This window comes from Suricata suricatta, chromosome 8 (assembly GCF_006229205.1).
Source record: "Suricata suricatta isolate VVHF042 chromosome 8, meerkat_22Aug2017_6uvM2_HiC, whole genome shotgun sequence".
Taxonomy (NCBI): Eukaryota; Metazoa; Chordata; class Mammalia; order Carnivora; family Herpestidae; genus Suricata; species Suricata suricatta.
This window is the reverse complement of record NC_043707.1, coordinates 1,361,489-1,381,340: the sequence shown is the minus strand read 5'-3', so window position 1 is coordinate 1,381,340 and position 19,852 is coordinate 1,361,489. Positions and strand designations below refer to the sequence as shown.

Sequence of the window (19,852 nt, the reverse complement as noted above, 5' to 3'; positions counted from 1 at the left end):
GGCTGTTAGGCCGCCGCCGCGGCCGCCCGAGGGGGGCTGGGGACGCCGGGGGCGGCCGGGAGGCTCCGGGCCGCCGCGGGCTGATGCTGTTTTCTGTCGACACAGGCTCGTAACCCCCGCGCAGGCAGGCCGCCCGGGGCCGGGAGAAGGCTCCGCAGTGCTTGAGTCAGACTTGGCGGGGGCTGAAGACAGTGGGTCACTGGTCAGCTAGGGGGTGCCGGAGGATTTGTGCCCGGTAAGGAGCCTCGTGCCCCCTCCCCGCCCGGGCGAGCCTAGAGTCCCGGGAGCGCGTTCCCATCCTTTACTACAGGAAAAACGTGGGCCACACGATTCTGAGGTGTAGACAAAGGGCAGAGACCCGGAGCGGTAACCTGGTGCCAACCAGAACCGGTCTGGGAGCCGTGGGACCCTTGCCCTCCCTGAGTCTCTGTTTCCTCACCCCCTAGCCCTCTAGACTGAGAGGCGTTGGACGCGCAGGCTTCCAGGGGCCTGCTCTTCCAGCTGTCAGAGTCCCCGTGTTCCCTCCCGTTTTGATGGAACATTTTGACCTTGATCTTGAAATCTCTTTTTTTATTATTTCCTGACATCTTATCTGGCTGATGTAGCAATAGGGGCAGTAGGTTAATCTGAGCCTTTGGGAGATGGTTAGCCATTCCCTGAATGACCACACAGCGCCAAATAGGGAGAAGCAGCAGGCCGTTTCAAATCTCACCGGGGGCCGCAGGGCTCTGAAGTGGGCAAGGTGTTGGCATTGCTAAGGAAAGGGCCCATCTGTTTTTCCACCTGGAGACACTCATGAGGCTGCCAGGGCGGCAGGCAGATGGCCTTCCTGGGACTATACAGAATTGGCGAGATGGTGGCGGCCTCTTTCAAGACGGAGCCTAGTCCCAGCATTCGATGCCGTGTGGCGGTCTCCGTTCAGGAGAGGCCGGGCAGGCGCCCCTGGGGCTCGGTGGCTTAGGCCTCCCGCTCTTGGTTTCAGCTCAGGTCATGACCTCATGGTCTGTGAGTTCGAGCCCCACGTCCAACTTTGTGCTGACAGGGTGGAGCCTGCTTCAGATTATTTCCTTCCCTCTCTCTGCCCCTCCCCCTGTCTGTGTGCTCTCTCTTCCTCAAGATAAATACATAAACTTAAAAAAAAATCCATATATTAAAAAAAAAAACAACCCAAAACCCAGAAGCCAAACAAAACAGGTCTCAGGACTTGGCCTGGACCATAGGCCGCCGTCCTCCGCCCTCTGCTTATACCCAAGGTCACGGCTGCCAACCAGTGAGCTGGAAGCATTTCTCAGGCATACAGTTTTTGGAAGAGGAATAAGGTTTTGGTGGTGCCTGCAGAAATAATTGGCGGCCCCCCAGGAGAACTGGGGAGCCCCGAGAAGCCTGGGCACAGGTTGTAAGTCGGGTTTCCTTCACCCGTGGTGCCGGCCGCAGAGTCCTGCGTTCAGCCTTCTGTCCCGCCGCCCCGTCTCCCCGCTCGCACACTCTGCTCTGCTGTCCCTCCTGGGCTCTGACAGTACGGGCTTTAGCAGAGGTGGAATATCACAGAAACTTGATGATACAGAAACGTTTGTTTTGCTTCGCATGAAGAGAAGGGCCTGGGAAACGCGCAGCCGCTTGTCAGAGAAAAGGGGAATCGGATACCTTTGTGTCCTCTTTAAAGCTGAGACTCGGCGGGTCTCCTTGGCTGTAGCTGAGGAGGGTGAGTTCCGCATGCGACGGCCCCTGGGGACGCGGTCCGTCCGGCGGTTGGTGCTGCCTGCTTTTTGGATCCCTTCTGGGGGAGGCCCCCAGCCCAGCACCGACCCCCGGATCTCACGGCTGGCCGCCTCCTGTCACCTTGAGTGCTGCTCATCTCTTTCATGTTAAGACTTAGAATGTTGTTGGGGCCTCTGTGAATTTTTAGGTCGAGTAGGCATTTAACTGTTGAAAATATTTTGGCACCAGACTCCTTGGTGGAGGATGCTTTGGGCTCTCGCCCTGGCAGGGTCTTGGGGCTCAGTGGGTGGTGAGGCCGCGTCCTGCAGACTTGAATCTGGAACGCTTGTGGCCACTGGTGGGCTTTGTGCCTTATCCAGATTTCCAGTTCTGCCCTTTGAAAGTGAATATTGTTTTCTTCCTGGCTGGGGTCCTGGGAAGGGCGGCGGGCACACGGTGACGGAGGCTCTGTTAGCCGGTCGGCGGGGTGCCGAGACGCAGTCCCGCTGGGCACGTGGCCTCTGGCTTCCCCTCTTCCCGGTCTGTCTGAGTCAGGTGTGAACACCTCAGAACGGGCAGGGTCACAGCTGACAGTGGTTTGGTCACAGCCACGAGCTGGCACTTCTGTCCTCCTGGAGCCCTCACAAAAGAAAGCGAGGGTCACAGTCTGAGAGATTTCTGTGAATACACACGTGAATGATTTTCTGCATATTCTGTGCGGATGTGGCAAACTGCGGATATTTTCTTCTTTCCCAAAGGAACTCAGAAAAGCAGACACGGCGAGGCCCACACTCAGTCACTTGCCATCACTTCTCCGGGCCGGGGGGGCGGGGCACCGGGGCTCCTGTGGACACTGACCGGGGCTGCCCTCTGTCTGCAGGTCCGGCCCTGCTGGGCGTCCTTCTCCATCACTCGGACTGCAGAAAGAGCTTGACCGTGGAACAGGGCGCCATGAAGGTGGAGCTGCTGCCCGCGCTGACTGACAACTACATGTACCTGATCATCGATGGCGAGACCAAGGAGGCCGCCGTCGTGGACCCGGTGCAGCCCCAGAAGGTGGGCGGCCCCGGCGCCACGTCTCCGTCCCCCGCTCGCGTTCGTATCTGCCATGTCCTTGCAGCATGGCCGAAGCTAAATGGAAATTAATGCATTTTGTTTTTATAAAACCACTAAACTAGTGTCCAGTTACTCTGCTGTGGGGCAGAAGGCCGCTGAGGGGAGGGGCTGGCAAAGGCGGGAACGTGGAGAGAAGGGGTGGGGGCGAGGGGAGCAGGCCCCCTCCTCAGCCTGCCTGCCCATCCTCAAGGCTTGCTGTCCCCGGGCGCTGCCTCTAGGGGCGGCCACCTCCCCTGGAGGGGCTCAGAGAGGTCATGGCTGGACCCTAGCTGCCTGGTGCTTCAAGAGAGAAAAAGGCCAACTTCACCCTGAGCTGCTGGGGGAGGGGGGCGGTCGGCAGGGGCAGGTCAGGGCCCAGCCCTTCCCAGCACACCGTGGGCCCCGCTGGGGACCCCCGCAGCGGAGCCGGTGCTGGGAGCGTGGCCATGGCGCGCGTCCTGACTCACGTTTGGTTGCAGGTTGTAGAAACGGCAAGAAAGCACGGCGTGAAGCTGACTACAGTGCTCACCACCCACCACCACTGGTGAGCGCTCCGGAACCTGGGCTCGCTCCACACCGCAGCCGTCCGGGCCGGTGTCCCTGGGGTCGGGCACCTGCAGGCCCCCTGGGCCCTCCCACAGGTGGAAGCCTGGGGTGTCAGGTCCTGGAAGCCATCTCCTCTGCTGTATCCTCTGAGCGGCTGACGGCTGGCCGGGCAGGACCGTGGGCTGACCCGAGGGTGCTGACCTCCGCGCTGCTGCCTGTGACCTTGGCCCCGGCCACGGGCTCTGCTGACTCGGGGGCTCCGCGGGGAGGACGTCCCGTGCCGTCAGCACCAGTGACTTGGGCTTGTGTGACGGGGGACGGGCTTTGATGCCAGGGAAGAGACTAGGCTACACATTCGTGTTTTTAAAAACCAAGCAGCCATATTCGGCGAGGTTGTGGTTTTCGAAATTTGAATGAACAGGTGAAAGAGGCACCGTGTTTGGGACTCAGAGCCTTCTGTGGGGTTCTGCGGGGCTCTGTGGGGCTGGTGAAGTTCTCGAGTCTCTTCACAGCTGGAGAAAACCTTTATTTGGCTCTGAATTTTCTTTTCCAATTAAGTTTCTGAGGGCAGCTAGCCCCTGAGAGCCCGTCCTGGAGGCTCCCGCTGCCCCAGCGTCGTGGGGCACGAGGGGTGGCCCGAGGTGGCTCAGTGGTGGCGCCCTCTCGGTGTCTGCGGGGGCGTCAGGTGTTAACCCCTGGTGCTGACGGCGGGTCTGCAGCCATGCCCTTGGCCGCTGCACAGCTGCTCTTTCTGGAAGTTGTCCCCCGCACTGCGGCCCCTCTCCTCGCTAAGTAACCGCCAGGTCACTTTTCTGACATTGTGACACTTTGGGGTTTGTCACATGTTTGTGTTAGAACCCCAAGTCCCAAACGAGGCCCCAGACTGAGCCCCAGGGCGCCCGTGCCTCCCTGCCTCGCACTGCTCCGTGGAGCTGGCGGTGTTCCCGCAGGTCGCGGGGAGCGTGCTGGGGCGCGGGCCTGTGTGGGGCTGACCTGGGGGTGGGGGCAGGGCCCGCCCCTGTTATCTCTGGGCCCTGCTGTGTCTGGGCCAGCGGAGGACTCCGTAGATGAGTGTGTGGTGATGAGCAGGCGCGCTCTGCCGTCCGCGGGCCGTCGCCTGGTCCTGGGCAGGCTGGTCTGGAGTTGGGACGCCAGCCCTGCTGCGGGCCCGGGGCGCTGGGCCCACGCTGGTGCGGTTCCAGCCCCACAGGGCCAGGGCTGGAGCACTCTTCCTGTTTCGGACGCGCAGGTCAGGCTGCTCGCAGGGAGTGCTGGGAGCCCTGGAGGAGTGTCCCGGCTGAGGTTAGAACCCCCTTGGGGGAGTGTGTCGTGAGCTGGGCTGGCCCCAGCTTGGCCTTGGCCTCGGCCCGTTGGTGGATGTACGGGTGTGTTTATTTATTTAAAGACATGAGTGTTTTTATTTTTTAAGGCTTTTTTAAATTTTTAATTTTAAAATTTGAGAGAGAGAGAGAGAGAGAGAGAGAGAGAGAGAGAGAGCGCGCGCGCATGAGTGAGGGAGAGGCAGAGGGAGAGAGTGGAGAGGAGAGAGAGAGAGAGAGAGAGGGAGGGGATCCTAAGCAGGTCCCACACTCAGTGCAGAACCCCGCATGGGGCTCGATCCCTGACTGGGAGATCATGACCTGAGCCAAAATCAAGAGTTGGCTGTGTAACTGATTGAGCCACCCAGGCGCCCCTGAGGTTTTTACTTTAATTCTAGTTAACGTGCGGCTTCCCGTGTACGGTCCAGTGACGCGGCTGTCCCACAGGTGGCCCACTGCTTCGTCCCCGTCACCTCTTCCCCCGGCCTCTATCCACGTCTCCTCTGGTGACCCTCTGTATGTTCTCTGTATTTCATCGTCTGTCTCTTGGTTTGCTCCCCTCTCTCTCTTATTTTTTTTCCCTTTGCCTGTTTGTTTTTTTCTTAAATTCCACATATGAGTGAGATCATATGGTGTTTGTCTTTCTCTGACCGACTTTGCTTAGCATTGTACTTTATAGATCCATCCGCGTTGTTGCCAATGGCAAGATTTCATTCTTTTTTTTTAATGTTTTATTTATTTTTGAGAGAGAGAGACACACACACAACATGAGCAGGGAGGGTCAGAGAGAGAGGGAGACACAGAATCTGAAGCAGGTTCCAGGCTCTGAGCTGTCAGCACAGTCACCACAGAGCCTGACGTGGGGCTCGAACCCATGAACTGTGAGATCATGACCTGAGCTGAAGCCAGACACTCAACTGACTGAGCCCCCCAGGCGCCCCAAGATTTCATTCTTTTTTATGACTCCTATCCCATTGTTGTGTGTACGTGTGTGTGTGAACACACACATTTATATACCACATCTTCTCTATCAGGCGGAGGACCCTTGGGCTGTCTTGGCTATGGTAGTAATGCTGCCATAAACATATGGGTGTTTGCATCTCTTTGAACTAGTGCTCTTGTGTCCTTTGAATAAATACCTAGTAGTGCAATTGCTGGGTCGTAGGGGAGTTCTAGTTTTAATTTTCTGAGGACCCTCCGCTCTGTTTTCCAGGGTGGCCGCCCCAGTTCGTCCCACCAGCCGGGCCGCAGGGCTCCCGGGTCTCCACACCCTCGCCGGCTTCTGTCGTTGCCCGAGTCGTTTGTTTTGGCCGTTCTGACGGGCGTGAGGTGGCGTCTCTGTGTGGTTCTGATCTGTATTTCCCTGACGATGAATGACGTTGAGCATCGTTTCATGTGTCGGTTGGCATCTGCATGTCTTCTTGGGAAAAGTGTTTATTCATGTCTTTTGCCCATTTCTTCACTGGACTGTTTTTTTTTGATACGAGTTTGATCAGTTCTTTGTAAATTTTGGATACCAGCCCTTTATCCGATATGTCGTTTGCAGATGTCCTCTCCCATCTGTGGGTTGCCTGTTAGTTTTGCTGATTGTTCCCTTGCTGTGCAGGAGGAGACCTTATCGTGATGAGGTCTCAGTCGTTCATTTTTGCTCGTTTCCCTCGCCTCTGGAGACGTGTTGAGTAAGAAATCGCTGTGGTCGAGGTCAGGGAAGTGGCCATCTGTGTTCTCCTCTAGGATTTTGGTGGCTTCCTGTCTTACGTTTAGGTCTTTCATCCATTTTGAGCTTATCTCTGTGTCGGGTGTTGGGAAGCGGTCCAGGTACGTTCTGCACGTCGCTGCCCAGATTTCCCAGCACCGCTTGCCGAGAGACTGTCTTTGTTCCATTGGATGCTCTTTCCCGCCTTGTCAAGGATGAGTTGGCCAGACGTTTGTGGGCCTATTTCTGGGTTCCCTGCTCCGTTCCACTGACCTGTGTGTCTGTTGTGCCGGCACCGTACTGTCTTGATGACAGCTTTGTAGTACAGCTGGAAGCTTCGGTTTTCCTTCTCAGGGTTGCTTTGGCTATTCGGGGTCTTTTGTGGATCTGCACAGATTTGAGGGTTGTTTGTTCTAGCTCTGTGAAGAATGCTGGGGGTGTTTTGATAGGAATCGCATTGAATACGTAGATTGCTTTGGGTGTGTAGACATTAAACCCTTTTGTTCTTCTAATCCATTAGCCTGGAATATTCTTCTGTTTCTTTGTGTTTTCTTTAGTTTCTTTCATCGTTGTTTTATAATTTTCACAGTACAGGTCTTTCACCTCCTTGACTAGGTTTATTCCTAGATACCTCATTATTTTGGGTGTAATGTAGGTGGGACTGTTTTCCTAATTTCTCTTCCTGCTACTTTGTTATTAGTGTGTGGAAATTGGACAGATCTCTGCACACTGATTTTGCAGCCTTACTGAATTCATTTATCAGTTCTAGCGGTTTTTTAGCAGAATCTTTTGGGTTGGGCATTGCCATTTAGAAGGCAGCTTCCGTGTGCCCAGAGCAGTGGGTCCCCGTCTGGGCTGCCTGTCAGCGTCACGAGAGGCCTTGGAAACTCTCGCTGTGCAGCGCACCCCCCCCCCCCCCGGCCCAGCGCGTCAGGTATTGGGCAGGGCGTCAGGACTCGGTGCTTTGTGCTGATCCTCCGGGGGCTCGGGGGTTACCCAGGTGTTTACGATTTCATTCGGTTGCTCCAGAAGTTTCTCCTGCAACAGGGCAGGGGCACAGACATTCCTCATTTGGGAATGGCATGTCTGAGAACCTTCTTTTCAGTGGAGTCCAATGACGATGAAGCCGGATTCCTGGGTTGGGAGATGCATTGTAACTTCTGCGGTGACCAGGAAGGGACACGTGGTCAGGGTTTAAGAGCAAGCAGTCCCCTCTCGTGGTGAGCAGGGGCCCAGGTCTCCTTTCCAATCTCCAGGGACCACGCTGGCGGGAACGAGAAGCTGGTCAAGTTGGAGCCCGGGTTGAAGGTGTGTGGGGGCGACGACCGGATCGGGGCCCTGACTCACAAGGTCACGCATCTGTCTACACTGCAGGTGAGCAGCGAACCGATGGACCGCATGCCAACGTGGCCGGCCTCCAAGCCCTAGAGGGGAGGGGCGTGGTGGGGGCGCTTCCGCCCCTTCCAGCAGTACCCTCCCCTACACAGGGGCCCAGAGGGGCCCCTGAAGGCTTGGGCTCAGGGGCGGCCTAGCCTGCCAATGAGTGGAGGCCACGCGGGCCGCTGAGGCCTGGACGGGCCCCTCGGTCAGGCGTGTCACAGGCGCCAGTAGGCTGGTCCCGGCTGTGGGGAGGAGCCGACGGCACGGTTTTGAGACAGTTGGGGAGGTTGAAACGCGGAGCATGCACACGTCAGGTTCTCTTGTCAGCGCCCTGTCTCTTGGATGTGATGACGTGTGGCTAAATGAGGGGACGTCCCTTTCTCAGGGTTTTTTTTATGTTTATTTTTGGGAGAGAGACAGAGTGTGAGTGGGGGTGGGGCAGAGAGAGAGGGAGACCCAGAATCTGAAGCAGGCTCCGGGTCGGTGGTCCCCTTGCCCGGAGCCCTTGCGGGGGGCCCCCCCGACATGCAGGGAGCACATGCTGTGCGTGCTTTGTTTCAGGTGGGGTCGCTCAATGTCAAGTGTCTGTCGACCCCCTGCCACACTTCTGGCCACATCTGCTACTTCGTGAGCAAGCCCGGGAGCTCCGAGCCACCCGCCGTGTTCACAGGTGAGGAGCGTTGGGGTGTGTGCGCCCCGTGGCGCAGGGGCGTCCGAGCGCTCCGGGCAGAGACGCAGCGCGCTTGCAGCCAGGCCTCCCGAGCCGGTCAGTGGCGGCGGGCGGCGGGCGGCCTGCAGCTCTCAGGAGCAGAGCTGTGGTGGGGAGCCACGCCGGGGGCTACTATCCACGGGCAGGGTTGTGGTGGAGGGCCACGAGGGGGGGCCTGCAGCTGCTGGGGGGCAGGGCTGTGGCGGGTGGGGGTGTCCTGCAGCCCGCGGGGCAGAGTGAGAAGGGCTGTTTGGAAGCCCCCTGGCCTTGGGCTGCTCGAGGGGCCGGCAGGCAGGCCTCCCCAGCAGTCCGGGCTTTTCCCTTCGGGGAGAAGGTGGGAGAACGCTGCTGGCGGGGCCCGGTCGGCCGGAGCGGCGGAGCACAGCGGCCCTAGCTGGGAGCAGGCCCTGCGGGAGCCGGAGGCAGCGCAGGGGCGCGTGGGGGTCCGGGTGGGGACCTGCTCCGCTCCCCTCTGCGGCTGGGCTCGGTCGGCAGCCGGGGGCAGGTTTGGGGACGTCACACGTTACCTTGGAGGGAAGTGGAGACCGAGTGTGGGCTGCACGGGGCCTCCGGGGTCCCCACAGCTGCCCGTGAAGCCATCACCCCCTCAGCGGGCCGACTTTCAGGCCCGCAGCCCTTCCCTGTGTCTTCCGTGCGGCAGCAGGAGACGTGGACCCTGACCCCGAGTCCAGGCTGCGTGGCTCTGGGGCCACGTCCACCTGTGCGGGGAGCAGGAGGCTGTGGGCACTGGGCCGGGAGCGGGCAGCCGCTGTGGTGTCGGCACCCCCGTCGTTGCTGCGCCGTGTAGACCCTCAGACGTCCGTCTGCGAGTCTGCTGCGTGGGCTGTTGGGGGTCGAGTGAGGCAGGTCCCTTGGGACAGCGCAGAGGGGAGAAGCTGCGTCCCCGCTTTGCAAGGCGGGGCTGCCTGCGTGGAGACCCCAGCCTGAGCCCAGGCCCTGCATGGTGTGTGACTCCGTGAGACCGCGGCCGGCGGGGGTATCCTCCGTGTGCAGCTCAGGCGTCCACCGCACGGACGGTGAGGACGCGGTGTGTGGGAACCGGCCATCTGGCAGGTCCCCTTGTAGAGGTAGGTGGCACTGCTCCCTGCCAGGAAGGCTGGGCCCCAAAGTCCCTGCTGTGTGTGGCTCAGCCTCCTCTGGGCCTCTGGCTTCTCGCTGGTTCTACTCAGCTCTGGTGGGCAGAACACAGCCCAGTCCTGCCCCGACTAGGACGTCCTGTCGTCTTGGGGACAGTGCCGCACCATGCTCGCCGTGACGGCCTCACAGTGGCGCGCTGGTGCTGGGCCTGGGTCCCCGGGGTGTGGAGAACAACTGTGCCCAAGCCCCCGCTTGGCTGGAGCCCTTCTCACGGAAGAGGCCAGGGAGGGAAGCAGCAGTGCACGGAGGGGGTCGCCCCTCTAAAGGGCTGAGGCAGGAAGGTCTGCGAGGCGGCCTGGGGGGGGGGGTCTCGGGCCTACGACTGGCACTGCGGCCCAGGGTAAGCGGAGGGCAGGGAGGGGCCCGGCGGCTCATTCAGTGGGCCATGTGACTCTTGGTCTCGGGACTGTGAGTGATAGCCCCACGTTGGGTATAGAGGTGACTTAAAAACAAAACAAAACACACAAACCCAAAAAACCGCAATTATAAAGAATATAAAAAGAAAGAAAAAAAAAAGCAGAAGCATAGGGGCAGGGCTGGGAGGGCTGCTGGCTGGGAGGGACGAGGGCTGGTTTGGGGGTCTCAGCACTGCGGGTGACAGGATGGGGCAGTAAAGGGAGGAGTCGGGTGACCCTGAGGGGTGGGTTTGAGCAGCCGTTTGCGGGGCTGCTGGTCCCGGTGAGGGAGACTTGAGGGGAGAGGTTGGGGGATGGGAGCTCAGGGCTGGGGGTCTCTCTGCCGGGACGCGGGTGGCCTGTCGGGGGTCCGGGGAGAGGCTGGCTGTGGGTGCGGCCACGGGCGGCACAGCCGAGACCCTCGCGCAGGAGCTGCCTCAGCCCCTCGGGGTGTCCTGCTGGCGGCCCCCCTGCCCACGGCTGCCCTGTTTTGCAGGCGACACCTTGTTTGTGGCTGGCTGCGGGAAGTTCTACGAAGGGACCGCGGACGAGATGTACAAGGCCCTGCTGGAGGTCCTGGGCCGGCTCCCTCCAGACACGGTGGGTGGCCCCGCGGAGCCCCCGGCCACACAGCCCCCCAAGTGTCGGGAAGAGCGGGAGGGCCCAGCTTGTCCGGAACGTGCCGTCTAGCGTTTGACGTACCCTCAGAGTGTCCGCTGTCCTCGGGGCACCGCGGTGCGTGCCGCTAACCCAGGCCCGCCCTCGAGCTGCCGAGACGCCCGGAACTCAGTTTGGTGTTTTCCTCAGAGGGTGTACTGTGGCCATGAATACACCATCAACAACCTCAAGTTCGCACGCCACGTGGAGCCCGACAACGCTGCCATTCAGGAGAAACTGGCCTGGGCCAGGGTGAGTGGGGTGCGCTCCGGGGTGCGCCTGCGGGTCCGTGGCCCCCGGCTGCCTCTCCAGGAGCTGCGCTGTCGGGGCGCGGGCGGAAGGCGCTTTTCCGGGAAGGTCCAGTCCAGGTTGCGCGTCAAGACCCTTGCTGACACCGTGGGGCCGGGACCGGAGCTGCGGCGCCCTGATCTGTGCCCCACACCCTGGGCCTCAGGGCAGGGGGCCTACGAGCGAGCGCCTCAGCCTGCTGGTGGGGGAAGGCGCACCTGCCGGCGGGCAGCGGGATCCGCCCCAGCGGCCCGGCCCGTGCTGACCCCCGGGGGCTCTGCGGTGTGGCGGCCGGGTGGCTTCGAGTCCTGCAGGCGCTGTCGGCACCTGGAAACGCTGCTGCAGGTGGGGCAGATGGTGTCACACAAACCCCGAGGCCTCGCTCGGCTCCGTTCAGTGACAGGTGCTGCCTTGGAGTTTTGTTTCTTAGTAAATCACCTGCTTTTGTTGAGCGTCTTTATCAGTTTTGGGGCACGGGCTCCCCAGGTAACCCCTGTGAGAATTCAGACACGACCTTTAGCACTTGATAAACGTCATCCCCCGCTTTTTTCCTTCAGTGCACGCAGGCGAGTATTTTTAGTGATCTGACAAACTCGCCCTGTAGACGTGCCGCACGCGGAGTCCGTGGTTTCCTTTTCGTGTGGAGCCGGTCCCGCCGCTCTGTCCACCGCGGCCTGTGCGTGCTGAACTCATTCGCTTCATGGTTACCTACTGTTACTTATCTAAGAACGCTTTTAAAATGTTTGTTTTTGAGAGTGAGGGAGAATGTGAGCAGGGGAGGGGCAGAGAGAGAGGGAGATGCAGAATCGGAAGCAGGCTCCAGGCTCTGAGCTGTCAGCACAGAGCCCGACACGGGGCTCAGACCCAAGAACCGCAAGATCATGACCGGAGCCGAAGTCGGACGCTCAACCGACAGAGCCACCGGGCACCCCCATTCACACTGCACTAATTCACTTCATAGTCGTCTACTTTAAACAAAAAACTTAGGGTGCCTGGTGGCTCCGTCGGTTAAGCGTCTGACTTCAGCTCAGGTCATGATCTCACTGTCATGGGTTCGAGCCTTGCATCGGGCTCTGGGCTGACAGCTCAGAGCCTGGACCCTGCTTTGGATTCTGTGCCTCCCCCTCTCTCTGCCCCTCCCCCTGCTCACTCTCTGTGTCAAAAAAAAAAAAAAGGCATTAAAATAAAACCTAATCTTAACTGAGGATGATTCCCATTTGATACAACATCTCTGTTTGGAGTGAGCAGTGCAGGGTCCAATGACTTTTGACTGTGTGCACCTGTGTGAGGCCCCCCCTCAGTCGTATCCAGAAGGTTCCCTTGTCACTCTGCGTTCACCCCCCAACTGCAGATCTGCTCTCTGCCATGTAGGTCACTCTGTTCTGGAGTCTCCTACAAACGGAGCCATAGGACACTGGTCGCGCCTGTCTCTTTAGCTCAGCGTTACCTCTGGAGATTCATTCCTGTTCTTCATTGCTGAGCAGCGCCGCGCCGTGTGCTGCAGTTCGTCCACTGCGACGGCCTCGCGGGCCGCCTCCGGCTTGTTGCTGCTGCAAATGGAGTGGCCGAGACCACCGGTGCGCGCGTCTCGCCGCGGACACAGACCTGGCGCGGCGCCGCCGGGCCGCGTGACGCGTCTGACTCGAAGCTCTCCGACCGCCTTGCCATTGGCACCTTTGGGCGCTGGCTCTCGGGGCGCGTGGGCCCCCGTGGCTCCGTGTGCGGTGCTGTCGCCGTTCTGGGTTTTAGCCGTCGTCACAGGCGTGTAGCCGTGTCCCCTGGTGGTTTTAAAGCTGCATCGCTCTGGTGGCTGCTGTCCTCTCGCAGGTCTTGTTTTGTCAAGTGTTCAAATCTTCGGTCCATTTAAAAAACTGGACTTACCGGGTTGCCGGAATTCCTTATATATTCTGGAAACAAGCCTTTACCAGATACATACCTCAAATATTTTTTCCCAGTTTGTAGCCTGCTTTTTTATTAAACAGTGTCTTTTTAGGCATAAAAGTTGATACTTTTGGTGAAGTTCAGTTTACTGAGATTTTCTTTTACACCTTTTGTGTCCGAAGCAGTCTTTGCACACACCTCGCCACAAAGACTGGGCTGCTTTCTCCTGAGAGCCGTCGGGTCTCAGCCATCCGGTCCCGCAAGTGTCCGCTCAGGCCCGTGACCCCTCCCAGGGGGGTCGCCGGGGGGGGAGGTTGGCCTGCAGGCATCCAGCTGCTCGGCGCCCGTCCTCGGTAGAGGACCTGGGCGGCTGTGCTCGGTGGAGCGGAGGCCCCCTCGCGCGGCTGCTGCTCTGGAGGCCTTGTCCCCCATCGATAGCAGACGGTCCCGATGGCCGCAGCTGCGGGGGGTCCTCTCGCTGCGGTCTTCTCTCAGGTTCGTCTCGCTCTTTGACGTGCTTCGCATTTCCGTAGCAATTTTAGGGTCTTGTTAATTTTTACAAAAACGTCAGCTTGGCTCTCGATTGGGACTGCGCTGCAACAGACCCTGGGAGAGCGCGGAGGTGTGCCAGTCACTTTCCGGGCATTGGGGTCATTAGTTTTTCTCAGCAGTGTTCCACAGTTTTCGCTGCTAAAGAAACCGCGTTGTTAAATGTACCCTTAAGGACTTCAGGGTTTTGTTGTTTTATTGAAAACGATTGTCGTCGAAGCCTTCGGAGCTAGAGATGCTTTTTGGATCTTGATCTTGGGCCCTCGGGACCTTGCTGAGCGCCCTTAGTCCAGCGTCGTCGCGAAGACCCCCTCGCGCAGTCACGTCCTCGGCCTGGAGAGACACTTTTGTTCCTTTTCCAGTTTATATTCCTTTTACTGAGCGCGCTGGCCTGACCGCCCTGGCCGCGGTGAGTGCAGGGCGAGCAGAGACGGCGGGCGCGGGGGCGCCTTTGGCGCGGGGCCAGGAAGTCTGCGCTGGCCGCGGGGTCTTGGTTGTCGTGGTCTTCTCTCTTAGGTTGATGGAGTTCCCTTTTATTCCTGGTTTTCGGAGAGTTTTAATCATGAGTGGGTGTTGAATTTTGTGAAACGATTTGGTTTTCCATCTATTATGTAACTATTTTTTTTCTTTCACTGTTAATGTGCGGAAGTGCGTAAATTGGTTACAATTATTTTTGAAGTTTATTTATTTTGAGAGGCAGAGAACGCCAAAGGGCTGCATGCTGGTGCGGGGCTTGGAGTCCGGTGCTTAGCCGACTGAGCCAGGCAGGTGCCCCCCTTCCCCCGTGGCCTTCACACGTTAAGCCAACCTTGCTTCCTCGACAGACCCTCCTCCTGCTGCGCTCCGTCACGGGGCTGTGTCTGTGCTCCCGGGGGCTCGCCTGTGCTTTTTTTCTCATGTGTCGGGTCTCGTGTCCGCGTGAAGCTGGCCTCACAAAGTGATTTGCAAAGTGTTGACTCCTGTTTTCGGAAAGAAGTTTTCTGTGATGATACTATTTCTTCCTTTAATGCTGGAATTCACCAGTGGAGCCGTGTGAATGCTGAATTCTTTTGGCGGAAAGATTTTGTCGGCATTAACGTCTTTATTTCATATAGGGCTATTAGATGTTTACATCTTTTCAAACCCATTCTGTTAGCAGATTCTGTCTTTCAAGGAACTGTGTACGTTTTGTCAAAGCTTTCAAATTTATTGACCCGTTTTTCTCTTGAATGTCAACTTTGTTGAGGCTTAGTTCACATGTAATAAACTGTGTTAGTTTCAAGTGAACGACTGAGCGAATTCTGACACAAATGTACACCACGAAGACCATTACAATGAAGATCCAGAACATTTCAGCCCCGCTGAAGGCTTCTTCACGCCTCATTCCCTTGGAGGCTCCAGACAAGGACTGGTCTGCTGGGTGATCTCCTGGGTGCCACTGGAGCTCAGTCTGTGGTTTTAGAATTTCATGTAGAGGCGCCTGGGCGGCTCCGTCGGTTAAGCGTCCGGCTTAAGGTCATGATCTCACGGTTCGTGGGTTCGAGCCCCGCGTCGGGCTCTGTGCTGACAGCTAGCTCAGAGCCTGGAGCCTGCTTCCGATTCTGTGTCTCTTTCTCTCTCTGCTCCTCCCCTCTTTATGCTCTCTCTCTCTCAAAAATAAATGTAAAAAAAAAAAATTTCATGTAAACGGAAGATGCGTCATGCACTCTGCTGTTACTCTCTCAGCAGAAGGGTTTTGAGACTCACTCCTGTGCCGCCTGTGCCGGCGCTGTGTTCCTTTCTACCGCTGAGCGGGATTCCGCTGTCTGCTCTCCGCGTTCACTGGTCCACGGACATCCGTGTGGCCTCCAGGTGGAGTAACTCTGGGCCCAAGCGCCGGCGGACCCGCCTTCCCAGGCGCCGAGGAAAGGCGCGGGGCGGCGCGAGCAGGTGCGCGTCTGGCTCGGGAGGAAACTGCCAGGTCGTCAGCGGAGTGAGCGCCCCGTCGTGCTGCGGGTTTAGCCATTTTACTGGGCTGTCGTGGAGCCCCGTCGGGGTTTTAATCTGCCTTTCCTTCCTGTCTAAACACGATGAACAGCTTTTTATGTGCTTATTGGCCATTTTGCACAGCATCTTAGCCATTTTGTGTAATGAAAATATTTTGGCCATTTAAAAATTTGAATTCTTATTTTTGATAAGAGAATTTTTTTGCTAAGTATATGCTTGATGCAAGTCCTTTGTCAGATAGTGTCTCTTGTTCTGTGGCTTGGCTTTCATTTTCTTAACGTTTTGTGAAGAACAAACATTTAATTTTGATAAAGCCCAGCATGTGGACTTTTTTAGTGGTTCATACTTGTCTCCACCAAAGAGACACTTGCTTGACCCAAGGTCGAAATTTGTCTCTTTTTGCAAGTTTTATAATTTAGCTCGTACTTTTGGATCAATATGGTTCCCGCCTCCCGCCCAATCTGTTGGATATTTAGTGATGTCACCTGTTTCCTTTCTGATGTTGGCACTGTTCCTTTCTTGATCATTCTTATAACTTCTGTTGATCTTTTTAAAGAACAACTTTTGCCTTTATTTTTCTTGTTTTTCCATTGCACTAATTTTGGCTTTTTTAAACTCCTCCCTTTTACTTACTTTGGATTCACTTTGCTCTTATTTTTATAGATTGTTAATATGGAGCCTGAGGTCATTGACTTTAGACCTTTCTTCTTTTCTAATATAAGCACTTACTGCTAAAAACTTGCCCTCAAGGCCTGCTTTAGGAACATGCTACACATTTCCAGATGCTGTATTTTTATTATCTTTGATTTGAAAGGTTAAAAGGAATTCCTTGTGAATTCTTTGAAATGTGGAGTTATACTGAATTGTGTTAGACTCTGTTTTAGCCTTTTCAATATTTTATTTTACGTTATTTATTTGGAGAGGGAGGAAGAGAAAGCAAGCACAAGCAGAAGAGGGGCGGAGGGAGATGGAGAGCATCTCAAGCAGGCTTGGCGATGACAGATGTGGCACGTGAGCCCGTGAACCGTGACCATGACCTGAGCCGAGATCCAGAGCTGGCTCCTGGACGGACTGGGCCGCCCCTCAGCATTTTATTGTGGGAATTTTTACACATAGACAAAAGTCGAAGCAATTCCCTAGTGAACTTAGTGATCTTAGAAGACAGATGGGAGTGATAGTTAATTTTGAGTTTTCTGGTCAAGCTTTTACCAGTATTGACCATTGGTCCAAAAAAGGGGGGTACTGGTCTGCATCAAATTTACGTGATGACGCGCCCAACACCTAACTTCTGCTACTAACATTTTCTCCACTTATTCTGTCACTGTCCATCCACCTTTTCTGTTAAATAATCACACTATGCTAGAGTGTGGATGTCACCCAGAAATGGTGTTGCCGCCCTGGTCCGGGAGGCCAGCCCGCGTCTCCGGCCCGTGTGCCCCCCTCTCACAGCTCCGCAGCGCCTGCACGCGGTCTGCTTCTGTGCGGCGCCGCGTTCACACTCGTTTTAGTGTAGTGTTTATTTGGGCGGGGGTCGCGGAGAGAGGGGGACCCGGTGTGGGGCTTGAACTCACGACCCGTGAGAGCATGACCTGAGCCCAAGTTGGACGCTTGGTAACGGACTGAGCCCCCCGACACCCATTGTAATAGGCTGTCTACAAGGTTCTGACCGTATAGTCCTCGGACTGTACAAGTGAGGACGTGGTTTAGAACTCTCCTTGGGAGGGTTGACCTGTTTCCTTCCCTCACAGGAGGTGGAGCAGGACTCCGCGCAGGAGTGGATGTTGGAGGAGGCGGGGAGTATAACTAACACCAGCTTGTTTTCACCCGAGGGGTTGGGTCCGAGCTTAGCGAGCCTTCACCTTGACCTCCCGCCGGCCCGCCACTCGGCCCGCCAGCAGCAGCGGATCCCTCTTGCCGCCACTGTGCACGTTTGGGGGTGGTGTCGGGACCCCGGGTCTGAGGGCCCTGTGCGGTCAGGAGGCCTGGGTGTGGGTGCTGACAGCTGCGGTCCAGGCTCTGACCCTGCGGCCCTCGAGGTCAGCCCGGCAGAAGGGCCGGGCCTGGTGGGGGTGCGGAGCCCCCCAGCTGTGACCCGGCGACCCCGCGGAAGTCCGTGGGGGACAGTGCACCGCCGGCGTCTCCGCCCCGCCTGCCCTGCTCGGTGTCGATGGGGAGTGAAAGCATCCTGACCAGACGCTCGTCCTGGGTCTCTCTCCGGGGGAGCCCGTGGCGAGAGCTCCCCACTGCCGAGAGGGGCTGTCGGCCCAGGGCAGGGACCGCGGGCACCTGTCACCTTGCTCTTCCAAGCAGCGAGCTCTGCTCGGCCCACGACCGGTCTTGGTGCAGGGTCTGTGTCTCCTGCATTTCTCCTGGTGGTTCTATCATGTGGAACACACTTCTATTAACGTGGAAGTTTCGTGGCCCCTCCACCTGCAGGACCGCGCGGGGAGGGGGGCAGCTCGTTGGTGGCCGGGGCGCTCGCACCTCCTGTCCCTGCACCTGACCCTGGTCACTTTACCTCCCGAGCTGGACGACGTCTTAAGATCGTTAGGAGAAACTTGGAAATGTTCTTTGGGTCTGGCCACGGTGAGTGCCCCCTGTGCTCCGCAGGACAAGCACGGCAGCGGGGAGCCCACGGTGCCGTCCACCCTCGCGGAGGAGTTCACCTACAACCCGTTCCTGAGAGTGAGGTGAGGCTGGGAGGCCGCCGGGGTCTCTGTGGGCAGGGGCTCCTGGCAGAGGCTCGGGGGCCCTTCTGACGCTGCAGTCAGATGTCGGTGGGCGGGCCGCGGTCCCCAAGAGTCCCTGGGCGCTCTGCCAGGCGCCGGCACGGAGCCTGCGTCCCCGATCTCTGGGGCGCCAGCAGGTCGTCACGGTTAGGAACCCGCGAGCTCGCGGGGGCCCTGGCATTTCCTTTTCTGAGAACGTCCCAACCTGTGCCGCCCCGGGGCCGCGGCAGTGAGCAGCCCCCCGCCCCGCCTCCGCAGGGAGAAGACGGTGCAGCAGCACGCCGGCGAGACGGACCCCGTGACCACCATGAGGGCCATCCGCAAAGAGAAGGACCATTTCAAGGTGCCGCGGGACTGAGGCGCCCGCGGCCGCCGTGCCCCCGCCTTCAAGCACATTTTGGGTGTTTGGATGTTTCAGGTGAATTTGCTAGCAGGAAATTCAGCCTTGGTTTAATTTTAAGTTAATTTCAGAGCCCTTGGCCTGTGTTGCCAGATGTTCTAATGCATATTTATGAGAGAAGTCTAGAAAGAGTGCTATTCCTGGACGCTGTGTGCACACTGCGTGTTCTCTCTGGCCGCCGGTGGCCCCTTGTGCTCGCCGTGTGAGCCTCACACCGTGTCCCGGGAGGACTGGCCCCTGTCCCTGCCCTGTGCTCACTGGATGCCGGTGGGTGTCACTGTCCCCTCCTCTCAGCGGTCCTGTGACGTCCTCCTCACAGTGTCGCAGAGCCCTGCCCTCCGGCCTGGGCTGCGGCGCCCCGGTTCCGGGGAAGGCTGCCCAGTCCTGGGCCGTTCGCAGGGACAGGCGTGGACGCTGTGCCCAATGCAGATGAAGCAGCTGTCGGATGTGGTGGCCGGCACCCTGCTGCCCCCGGAGGTTTGCCGCATCTGCACCGCCTGCCCCAGAGCGGGGCCTGCCCCCCGGGCAGTGGCCGCAGGACCGACCCCGGCTGGGGGAGCGTGGCGGGCCCTGGTCACACCGAGCCTCAGCCCAGGTGGGGACGAGTGACAAGGGCCTGGGGTCCCACGGCCACTCTGGACCCAGAGGTGGGAAGGGGAGGGGCACGGCTGGGGCTGGATGGCTGGTGTCCCCAACCCTTCCTCCGTTGCCCCCACACACTGTCCATTGGGCTCTGATCCGTGACGAACTGTGCCCGAGGCTCTCCCGGTCGCCCCTTCTCTGTCCAGCCGTGGTCGTCCGCGCCACTCTCCCCAGGTGGCCTCGGATCGCCAAGGCCACCTGTCCAGGTCCTGGCTCTGCGGCTGCCCGTGAGACCACGGTGCTGGCAGTGGCCACCCTCGTCCAAAGGGGAGGATGCCTCAGGTGGAGCCTGAGCTCCTGGGCCTGGCGGTGCCCCGCGTCGCGGGGTGTGTTGGGATGGGGTTTCTCCGGGTCCTCTTAGATGCCGCATCGTGTCACCCTGTACTGCCAGCCGGGCCTGGCGGCGTGGCTGTCTGAGGAGGTGTTGGGGTTCTTGGTGTGACCCGAGCGGGGAGCATGGGGCTGTGGGGGTCCAGCTGTGCTCACGGGGTGGGGGGCAGGGGCGGAGGAAGGCCACGCCCAAGTGCGCCCTCGGGGTCGCCATCACATCGGTGAGTCCTGCAGCCCAGAGGCCGGGCTCGAGGGGTGCCGGGACACACAGGTGTGGCCAGAGGTCCCCCCACGGGGAACCGGGCCTCGTCACTCACTCCTCTGGTCTGGGGGGCTCTCTGCACGCGTGTCAGTGGGACGTCTGCTCTGGACGTGGCCGCACTCTCGCTGTCCTGCCTGCTTCTGGGAAATGACC

General features: G+C 58.6%; 1 protein-coding gene across 1 annotated transcript; it reads left to right on the top strand.

Annotated features, from left to right (window-relative positions):
• The first annotated feature begins 18 nt into the window (after positions 1 to 18).
• Positions 19 to 18,610, top strand: HAGH (hydroxyacylglutathione hydrolase). The gene is made up of 9 exons (XM_029946107.1): positions 19 to 235; positions 2,579 to 2,754; positions 3,273 to 3,337; positions 7,611 to 7,728; positions 8,296 to 8,404; positions 10,493 to 10,596; positions 10,804 to 10,905; positions 17,947 to 18,026; positions 18,324 to 18,610. Exons 2-9 carry the CDS (start codon positions 2,650 to 2,652, stop codon positions 18,421 to 18,423), a joined length of 783 nt encoding a protein of 260 aa, XP_029801967.1. The 5' UTR covers positions 19 to 235; positions 2,579 to 2,649; the 3' UTR covers positions 18,424 to 18,610.
• Positions 18,611 to 19,852: the final 1,242 nt, after the last annotated feature.